Source organism: Bos indicus, chromosome 2 (assembly GCF_029378745.1).
Source record: "Bos indicus isolate NIAB-ARS_2022 breed Sahiwal x Tharparkar chromosome 2, NIAB-ARS_B.indTharparkar_mat_pri_1.0, whole genome shotgun sequence".
In the NCBI taxonomy this organism is placed as follows: Eukaryota; Metazoa; Chordata; class Mammalia; order Artiodactyla; family Bovidae; genus Bos; species Bos indicus.
In genome coordinates, this window is record NC_091761.1 from 89,393,467 (window position 1) to 89,404,676 (window position 11,210).

Genomic DNA, 11,210 nt, shown 5'->3' on the forward strand with positions numbered 1-11,210 from the left:
CAGACACCACCAGAAATATCATTCCTATACAAAATTTCCTTTTTAGTGATGGGAGAGAGAGAATTGTAATTCTTGGGAAATGTATTTTGTAAAGTCATTTAAAATAGGACAAGGAACAAAAGAGGACATTTCCTTTAAAGGTATACAGAAAATGCCTAATCAACACTTTCAAATTAGGACTTTCCTTAGAAACAATTTCATTAAAAAACAACTTTATGATTCAGAGACATGAAGGAAGCCACAATCTTAAAAATTAGAAAAATTATGCTTTCTAGAATTTGTCCTGCCCTGTAATTCTATAAAGTTGGCAAATGTCTTTTTTCTGAAGACCTTTACCTTCTCCACTTTGAAAACCTAAAACATAACCAGTTCAGAGAGGGCAGGAGGGAGGAGTATTAAAATTAAAAGATACAAAAAAACTACTGGACTTCCCTGGGGGTCCAGTGGTTAAGACTCCACAATCCTAAATGCAGGAGGTGTGGGTTCAATCCCTGGTCAGGGAATAAAGACCCCACATGCTGTCTGGTACAGTCAAAAAAATTTTTTTAAAGATACAAGCTACTATGTATTGGGTTGGCCAAAAAGTTCACTTGGGTTTTCCCATAATAACAACCCAATATAAAATAAATAAGCAACAAGAATATATTGTACAGCACAGGGAAATATAGCTACTATTTTGTAATAACTTTAAATGGAGTATAATCTATAAAAATGTTGAATCACTATGTTGGACACGTGAAACTAATAAAATATTGTAAATCAATTTATACTTTGATTTGAAAAAAACTAGAAAAAAAAAAAAAACCCTAAAACAGCCTCCTTTCACCTACTCTTCTCCCTCTACCTCATTAGGACCCATGTCTCATTTTCCCTCCCTGCTTCTTTTGCATTTCTAGGTGCACACACTCGGTGAGAGTTGGCAACATTAAAAGTGCCACCTGTTTAGCTCAGCAAAGGAAGCCCTTCCTGACGATGAAAAAGGAAAGGCGTGTGAGCATTTCCTGTGCTGTGACAAGCCTACTTTACTTGCACTGTTCTCAGCTGGTTTGCCCCCAAATGCTAGTCCTCAACCCCATATCCTACCCACACACAGGCTTGCGTTCCTCTGAGCAGGGGGAGATGTACTGCCAGTCCTACAAGCCTGTATGCCCTTTCCTTATGGTTTTGGAACCTACTCCAGCAACGTGTGGAAACATGCAGTATCTAGCCTGTTCTGCCGGAAGCTGAGCCACAGACGATCAGCAGGACCTTAAAACAGCACAGTCATGCCTCAGTCACATGGATTCTGTGATACAGAGCACAGATACAGATCGCACGACTTGGGCTACTGCAACAGCTTCCGCAGAACACTGAGCCTGTGATCCTGCTCCCATGAGAGGCACACACAGGCAGATAGGCGGGACACACACATACACACACACACACACATACACACACACACCTTCACACATTCAGACAGGCATGAACTCGCCCATTCTTCACCACCTCCTCCTCCTCCCTGCCTCTCATGGTGTCTTGGAAGACGTTGAACATGCTTGTTCCAGGAGGCAACACGTGGTAACACTTCATACAGTGACCTTTCTTACTGCTGAAGGGGATGATCTGATACTGTTAGTGAATATGTATTTTTGCATCTAAAAATTCTTCTACCTGGTCTCTGGAAGGTTGCTCCTTTAGTCTGGCAAAACTGGAGGCATCCCTCAGATTAAGAGAGGGAATAAGGGATGCAGAATGGGAAAAAGGAAAAAGGCAGCCATCTTACCCAGTCAGGGAAAGGAGTTATGACGCAATTTCTTAGCGTTGTGATTAAGATATGGCCCTGGAGTCAAAGGCACTGGGGTTGTGATCCCAGCCCTAATTTTTTTTTTTAATTTGTTTTTAATTGAAGGGTAATTGCTCTACAACATTGTGTTGATTTCTGCCATACATCAACATGAATCAGCCATCCAGCCTACTTTTGATGATGCATTTAACCACTCATAATTTAATTTCTTTATAAAATGGCAGGAAACGTTCGTGGAGAGAATAACTGTAGTTTCCTTACAGCGTTGTTAAAAGGTTTGAATAAAACACATGAAAAGCATTTAGCAGCTGTCACACGTGGTAAATGGTCAATACACACTGATGATGATGATGACTGGGTCAGAAGTCCCCAGGGCTACCTTCAGTTCTGATGACTCAGTGATGGACTCACAGAACTCAGAAAGCTGTTATTCGTGGTAATGGCTTATTACAGTGAAAGGGTATAGATTAACATCTTCAAAGGCAAAGGCACATGGGGCAAAGTCCAGGAGAGACCAGGTGAGGCTTTCAGGTGTCTTCTTCCAGTGGAGTCACACAGAGAGCCACCTGCTTTCCCCAGCAACAATGTGGAAGAAGAAGATACATGAAGTATTGCCAGCCAGGGAAGCTCGGCTGAGCCTTGGTGTCCAGGAGTTTTATTAGGGATCAGTCACATAGGCACAGGTTGTGTGCAAAGCTGACCTTAGTCACTCAGTGTCCAGCCCTTCCAGAAGTCAAGTGATATTATTAAGACCTCAGGTAAACAAAGGCACTCTTACAAGGCAGGATAGTCCAAGGGCTAGGGTGTTACTCCCAGGAGTTGGTCAAAGGCTAACCCTTTCTTCGGAATGTGCAGCGTTTGGAAAATGGAGGCCTCCTGAGTTCATCCTTTCCTGCACAATGAGGGTGATGAACAATCCTGGATTGATGACACTAGGCACTGAAACCAGTGAGACTGGGCACAGATATACTTCAGAAGGTTTAGCTATAAGTGGAATCAGTCTTGACCACCAAAGTCAATATATTGCCTTAGTCATAGCTATCAAGAACCAACAGGGAGAAAGAGGAAGAGGGAGAAAGGGAATGATGGCCCTAAACAAGGGAGAAGTGAAAGAGAAGATCATGAAAGGCCAGCGAAGATCTGTTTACATCCCAGAGCTGAGATCCTTGAGGGAAAAAGGGAAATTGGGTCCTTGCTCAAGAAGCTAGGGAGTGGGTGAGACCCAAGAAGACTGGGGTAGCAAGAGAATGAGTACTGATCTGAGTCCCAAAGTAGAAGAGTACCCCAGGAACCCAGGTCTGGTGACAAGAATAGGAAACAGGTTTTTGGAGAGACTAAAATTTAACAGAAGAGTTGACCTGAATCTACCTCAGATGAGACTGAGGAGCTTTGTCCTGCATCCAGCCCAGTCCAGGTGGAACAGGCTGACCCTAAATAAGACAGCCAAGTAAATCCTAGTGCAGCAGTTAGGTTAGAGAATCGGGGAAGTCCCTCTCAGGAGGGCAAACTAGCCCTCTGTTTACATTTCAATACAGTTTGAGAGTAAACAGTAAGAATGGGGCTGGTAAAGATATCCTGACACGCTAGGAGTTGGGCTGTGTTTTTGTTTGTGGTTTTCTGTCCTCTTTTTGTGTTTTTTTTTTTTGTGTGTGTGTGTGAAATAAATATCAGGAGACAAGCTTTCTGAAATCTTCATCACTTTTCATTATTTACAGAAAGTTTTTTATGTTTTTAACACTTTTGTAACTAAAAGTCAACTCTTTAAACAAAAACATGAACGCAGAGGAGGCGGGAATGTACATTCTGTTTATTCTGCTTTGGGGCAAACCCAGCAGAGAGAATTCTGCAGATGGGAGCTGCGGACCAGAAGGAAGAAGGACAAATAGGTTAAATTCTTGGGGCTTCTAGCCTGGAATAGAGAAATGGGCCGGAGTTTAACTGGAGCCAAATCACTGGGCTAGGCATGTAGACAGGGCTCTTCTCAGATCCCTGCAAAGGAGTCTGGGTCTGTAAACTACAAGCAACTGTCAGCCTAACCACTTTGCCCTTCCCATCCTCCTCCCACAAAGTTTTTCGTTGGATTTATAATTCTTTTGGGGATTCACATCTGAGAGGCAGAGAAGATAGGTAAAAAATCCAAAAAAGTCAAAGTGTCAGTTGCTCAGTCACGTGCAACTCTTTGTGACCACATGGACTGTATCCAGCCAGGCTCTTCTGTCCATAGAATTCTCCAGGCAAGAATACTGGAGTGGATAGCCATTCCCTTCTCCAGGAGATCTTCTCAAGCCAGGGATCAAACTGAGGTCTTCTGCTTGCAGGCAGATTCTTTCCCGTCTGAGCCACTAGAGTGTACCCTCTTAATTAGCAGTGTAATGATCAGCAGAGATGACAGCACTGACCGCCTATCTTTTCAGAGTTGTCATTTGAAAGGAATGGTACAATCCCATTCCCCAGGAAAATCCTGCTGCTTCCCATCAGAAACATCTTTCAAAACCTACAGATTTGATATCATTTTCCTGGTGAAATATTACAAAGGTATTATGATGTTTAGTATTTAATTTACTTTCTTTCTTAGATCCCAAGAGATGATCCTAAGACATTTAAACCCTGGTCTATCACAGTAGCATAACACTGCTGTCATTGCCTTAAAGGTAAGATCAATAAGCTGAAAGAGAATTACTCAAAATGACAAGATCAGCTAGTCCAGTGGTTTTCAAGTTGTGTTCTGTGATATCTTAGGATTGCACAAGTGTGTAAATCAAGTTTCCTTTTTAAACCCCTTTTTTAAAATTAATATTTATTGGAGTATAGTTGTTTCTTTTTTAATCTTATCCAATATTTTCAATATTTATTTATTTGGCTGCACTGGGTCTTAGCTGCAACATGCAGAATCTTTTAGTTGTGGCATTCAAGATCTAGTTCCCTGACCAGGGATCGATCCTGGGTCTCCTGCATTGGGAGCATGGAGTCTTAGCCACTGACCCATCAGGGAAGTCCCTGAGTCTTTAACTATCTTCCTTTACCTGCAATTTCAAATTTTTGCACTCTTCAGAGTAGCATATGTATTTGCTTTATGTGCTGAACATTGACCTTACTAAATTTATTCCACACTAAAATCATATATGTGTGTGTGTTCCCCGTAACATTTTAAATCTCTGCTAAAAAAGTATCAAAACTAGATTTCCTTAATGGCTCAGTGGAAAAGAATCCGCCTGCCAATGCAGGGGACATGAGTTTAATCCCTGGTCAGGGAACCGCCTTGGACCAACTAAGCCCATGTGTCACAGCTACTGAGCCTGTGCTCTACAGCCGGGGAGCCACGACTACTGAAGCCTTCCTGCCTTGGGGCCCATATTCCACAACAAGAGAAGCCACTGAAGTGAGAAGCCCAAGCACAATTAGAGAGCAACCCCAACTTTTCGCAAATAGAGAAAGCCAGAGCAGCCATGGAGATCCAGCACAGCCAAAAATAAGTAATCTTTTTTTAAAAACCTCTGATCTCATTTTATATGACCTCTCTGATTCTTATTTTATAAATGAAGATATGGAGGGCAAGAGAGAATAAATAACTCCCTAAATGTACTTATTCAAATCTGTGAAGCTTACAGTTCATTTTGTCAACTACTTATTGTTCTTTTCAAAGTTGAGATTTGTACCCCTTTATAATTATTATCTTTTCTTTTTTCCCAGGAGTTTCAGTTTTTCACAAGTGAAAAGATGGTTTGTTAATGCTAACTGGACTCCAAACTGATATTCTTGTACTGTTGTGTGGGGGTGGAACACACAAAATTTAGAAATATTATTCAGGTTTTATTATATTAAAAAGATGAATCATTACTTCCAAATTGTTGACTTAGACTTTCTAGCCTAAAGGCCACCAATCAAACACTGCACTTGTCACAGCAAGGAGCATAACGTTGATTTTTTCTGAAGATATCATGTAAATATTGCTGTGAAAGCAAAATTTCCCTTTGTGTACCCATCCAATCTAACTAAACTAGTAATCCAGGTTACAATTCTACAATGAAAGATACTTCTCAGCGGATGAACATGTGATTAGTTTTCCCAGAGATGTGTTTGATTCAGTTGTAAGGACACCATAAAAGTCCTAAAGGTTTTGTATCATTTTGTTTTTACTGTGGAGTAGCTATGAGCATTGGACAGCAAAGGAATATTTTCCTCATGTAGGTCAGCTATGCAACTGGTTAACATTCTTTTGGAATTTGGAGGGGAAAAACAATGTAAAAACATTTTTAATATATTATCACAAAACCCTTTATTTTTTTTTAACTTGGTTATGAAAAAGTATCCACTCTGTTATCAGTTTCAGAAATGCTTAATTGCTCAGTTTTCCATATATAGAAGTAGGTGCCATGGAGCTGGACCATAAAGAAGGTAGAATGCCAAAAAATTGATGCCTTTGAACTGTGGTGCTGGAGAAGACTCTTGAAAGTCCCTTGGAAAGCAAGGAGATCAAACCAATCAATCTTAAAAGAAATCAACCATGAATACTCATTGGAAGGACTGATGCTGAAGCTGAAGCTCCAGTATTTTGCTCATCTGATGCAGACAACTCCTTGGAAAAGTCCTTGATGCTGGGAAAGATTGAGGGCAGAAGGAGAGGAGGGTGACAGAGAATGAGATGACTGAATGGCATCACCGATGCAATGGACATGAACTTGGGCAAACTTCCAGAGATGGGAGGGACAGGGAGGCCTGGTGTGCTATACTCCATGGGGTTGCAAGGATTCGGAGACGACTGGGTGACTGAACTACAACGAAAACAACGTAGAGGAAAAGAATCCTGAATTGTAATCACCTTTATGCTGTAGTTAAAACATGCAGAATCCATCAGATTCCACTGACCTGCATTTTAGGGGCCTTCAGAGAAGGAGAAACCAGCGTATGAATTAGGCCTCATTTGACCAAAAAGTCAGAGGGTAAAATGATGTTCTGTCAACCAGAAGTCATACCATCAGGCTCACAGTCATCTGCAGTGACTCCTGGAGTGAATGAAGGAGGGGAGGCTGAACTGAGAGTGCTGGGTATCTGGGGAAAGAAGGCAAAGATTGGGCATGTAGTCTATTCTGAGGGTCGTTGAAGGCCATGAGCACGTCTTATTGGAGGGACTGGGATGTGGCTGTCCACAGGCCTGTCCAGTGGTGGGAGGCCCCACTGGGCCACAGGAGCCCAAGGGAGGAAGTGGGACAGGAGCACAGAGAAAAAGGAGACAGGAGCAGAAGGGTCATGGGCAGGGCATAAATGATACAAGACTCTTGCCCACTGGAGCAGGAGAGCTGGGAACTTAGTGGGAGTAGCCAGGGTGAAATAAGTTGAAAGTAATAAAGAAAAAATGTTTTGGCTCTTGAAAATAAAATCCTTAACTGTGTAATCTAATATGAATGTGAAAAATGCATGTGTTTTTATCATTTGTGTCATTTTAAATGATGATAAACATAATTTTTTAAAAATTTTGGCCTATTAGGGCTAAGGATTTTTCATTTGTCATGGTTGAGAACTATAAAGCACCAAGAACAGAGGGATCTGAATAAAAATTATTCATGTAAGTTTATGCACTAAAATCTGGATGGCATGGATATAAGTACTTTTTTAAAAAGACATATTTGAAACCACATCCTAAAAACCAGTTCCTTGAGCTCTATAAGGCTTGGTAAAGGATAAAACTTAAAACTTAACTAGAATTTTTAGATAAGTAATACATTCACACAGTTAAAAAAATATATGCAAAGGTGTGCAGGGCAAAGACTTATTCTAATATCACCATCTCATCCAGTTTTTACACAAGTGCAGGGTGTTAAGTGTTAACCATTTTTGTTAGCTACTTTTTACTTTTTTGTCTCCTTCAGAAATAGTTGGTCCCACAATGCCCAGTCACTCATGCCCATTATACCTGCTGGACCCACTGAGCAAGATGCTGTTCCCTTTCTCTGTCTAGACAATTCCACCCCCTTTTCCATGTAAGAACCCTGGTGCCCATAACAGTGAGAAACTGTAATCCTTGACACTCATCTGGACTCTATGAACCCTCCTAGTTCTTCCCCCGGGGTCCTGGGTACACAGAAGGCATTTGTATATTTGCCTTCAGAGCCTGGGTTCTCTGGGTGGGTTTTCTCTCATGTAAATGAAAAAATAGTCTGCTCTCAGCTCAACCCCGGAAACTGTGAAAAACACTTAATCAGTCTCACATAACTGGGTAGACAAGTAGCAAAAATTATGCCTTCTGATTTTCAAGATACCAAAAAGTAAAAAAAAAAAAAAAAAAAGGCAGCAATAGTTGGAGACAGAAAATAAAGGTATCTTCTGTCTCCCTACTCAGGTTGAATGAGTCAATATTAAGAAACCACGGATTGCAAAACGAGAGCGCTGTTTCCCTGGCAGAGTCACTGTAGCAGGACAGATGCCTCCACCCTCTCTTAACTCCACACTGACCGACATCACTGCTAATTTTGCTCCAAACCATTTGGCACAGAGCTGCCAGGCCAATCTTTCTCAATATCTGTAACCATCCACCCTCCCTTGCTAAATGAGTAGCATGCAACAGGAGAGTTTCTTCTTCCAAAAAGGTCTATCCAAACATCGGCAGAGTAGTCATCTGTCATTTTTATCTGCTGGGGGTCTTTTCCTTTGGAAAGTCACCTGTCCTCCACCATGAGGGCTGCTGGGAAAGGCACAGGATAAGCTGGGTCAAGAGTCTCTCCGATGAGAATCAGACTCTGGAGTGAGGTACAGAAGGGTAAAGGATCTCACGGCCCTGGGCCACGTAGAGCACACAAGCTCCACTTACTGAGATCCTCAGATGGGCCCCTATTCCTACATATCTGAAGGCTGGCTTCTTCAGCCCAGCATTCAACTCTGTGAGCTAGAGGGTACCCTTTCCAATTGCACTACTTTCTTAAAAAAAAAAAAAAAAGAAAAAAAGGGCAGGGGGCAGGGGTGGAATTCCCTGGCAGTCCAGTGGTTAGGACTTGGTGCTTTCACTGCTGTAGCCAGGGTTCAATCCCTGGTCAGGGAAATAAGATCCCGTAAATTGCATGACAAGGCCAAAAAAGAAAAAAAGGTGTTCTTTCCTAGAGCTGTTGCAACAAATAACCATAAACTGAATGTCTTAAATATTTATTTCCTCACATTTCTGGAAGCTAGAATTTTGAAATCAAGCTGTTGACAAAGCCTTGGGTTCTAGAGATGAGCCCCTCCTTGCCTCTTCTGGAGGCTCCTGGCATTCCTTGGCTTGCAGCTGCATCACTCTCTGCGCCCATCATCACACAGTCTTCTTCCCCGTGTGTCTATGCCTACCTCTCCCTGTTTTCTTATTAAAACATCAATCACTGGATTTGCTGCTACTGCTACTGCTAAGTCGCTTCAGTCGTGTCCGACTCTGTGCAACCCCATAGACGGCAGCCCACCAGGCTCCCCTGTCCCTGGGATTCTCCAGGCAAGAACACTGGAGTGGGTTGCCATTTCCTTCTCCAATGCATGAAAGTGAAAAGTGAAAGTGAAGTCACTCAGTCGTGCCTGACTCTTAGCGACCCCATGGACTGCACCCTACCAGGCTCCTCCATTCATGGGATTTTCCAGGCAAAAGTACTGGAGTGGGGTGCCATTATGACCTCATCTTAACTAATTACATTTGCAAAGACATTATTTCCAAACAAAGTCACATTCTGAGGTTCCAGGTAGACATAAATTTGGAGTGACACTATTCACCTCACTATGCCAATAATCTAAGGCTAACAGATACAGTTTGGGATAGAGTGATCTTCCCTCCTTTACTCCCTATTGTACTTGGTTCTTCTTTCTCTCCCACTATCTGTTTGTCTACATATGTATATGTCCTCCCTTTCTGGACAACAGACATTCTTACTGGTGGCAGGGACTATATTTTACTCATCCTTTACCACAGGGTCTATCTTAAACTGATGCTTTACATGTTTGACTAAGGAAGAGCAAGCAAATATGCTCTACTCAAACAGAAAGTATTTGTGAAACCTATACTGTGTAACTCAGATACTCATCTAAGGAAGGTAACAAGAAAAAAAATATATTTATTTGACAAAGAAGTCAGGTTACATTGTTATTGAATTAATCTCTTGAATGCATTATTTATATTACTTGTACATGCTAACAAAAATTTCCCAAAACTTGGAAATAAGGGGAAAAAATACTGTGGGATGTTTTGAAGTCATACTCCAGAACTAACAAACCCATTAATGAGTAACCTGATGCTCCAGGGATGCTCTGCCCTTGTGGTGACTATAAGCCACATGTGGCTATTTAGAGCTTGCCTACGTGCGAGCTAAGTCACTTCAGTCGTATCCAACTCTGCAACTGCATGGACTGCAGCCCACCAGGCTCCTCTGTCCATGGGGTTTTCTAGGCAAGAATACTGGAGTGGGTAGCCATTTCCTACTCCAGGGGATCTTCCCCACCCAGGGATGGAACCCACATCTCTTGTCTCCAGCATTGACAGGTGGGCTCTTTACCACTAGTGCCACCCAGGAAGCATTTAGCATTTAATTTTAATTGATTAAATTTAAAAATCAGTTCTCTAGCTGCCTTGGCTATCTATCAAGTATTCAATAGCCATGTGTGGCTGGTGGGTATAATACTGAACAGCACAGAAGAGACCATATTCATCATCCCAGAAAGTTATATTGGACAGAACTGCTCTAAGGAAATGGAACTTCATGTATCTACTATGTATTAGGGTTTACACTCTGACCAAAGTTAGGTCTTGAGGTATGCTGTCTCTAGAAACTGGAAGAGGCAATGATATGGATTCACCCTCAGAGCTTCCAGAAGGAACACAGCCTTACTAACACTTAGATTTTAAGCCCACTGTGACCCATGACCTCCCAACTGTAAGATAATAAATCTGTGTTATTTTAAGCCACCATGTTTGTGGTGATTTGTTACAGCAGCAAGAGAAAACTAATACAGGTGTTAACTAGTAGAACACTGACAAAGTGCAAATGAATTCTGTATAGCTGAAAAGATAATGCCAGTGGCTTCAGGGAGGTTTCTGCCCTGCAGGACATGCAACAGCTTTGTTTTGGAAGTTGTTTGTTTTTCAACCTAACTGTATACCTTTTATTCTGGCATTCTTTTTTCCCCGTATCAGTCCCTCATGTCTTCCTTCCCAGATGTATTTTCTTCTTGGCTCCCTCATTGACTATATCTTTGACCTTGCTCCCAACACATTGTGTGATATGAGTCATGGTTTAACATTTTTAAAGTTAGACACTGACATATAGCTAGCAAGGAAAAACAAACAGACACAGGACTCTGAAATTGTTCTATATGTCAGGAGAGCCTATGCAATTTATATAGTAATGGATCTGATGAAGACAGCTCATTTACAATTTAAATGAATAAATTTCATATCCTACAACAAATATAATTTATTGAC

General features: G+C 41.6%; 1 protein-coding gene across 2 annotated transcripts in view; it reads left to right on the top strand.

The window, feature by feature from the left end:
• Window positions 1-7,180, top strand: part of LOC109569328 (aldehyde oxidase 2) — a 77,723-nt gene extending 70,543 nt beyond the window's left edge. Inside the window, exons 35-36 of one of the 2 annotated variants that reach the window (XM_070769948.1) lie at window positions 4,359-4,434; window positions 5,474-7,180. In XM_070769948.1, coding sequence (XP_070626049.1) covers window positions 4,359-4,412 — 54 coding nt within the window. In that variant the 3' untranslated portion in view covers window positions 4,413-4,434; window positions 5,474-7,180. The other variant, XM_070769939.1, reaches the window with a different exon arrangement.
• The last annotated feature ends 4,030 nt before the right edge of the window (window positions 7,181-11,210 follow it).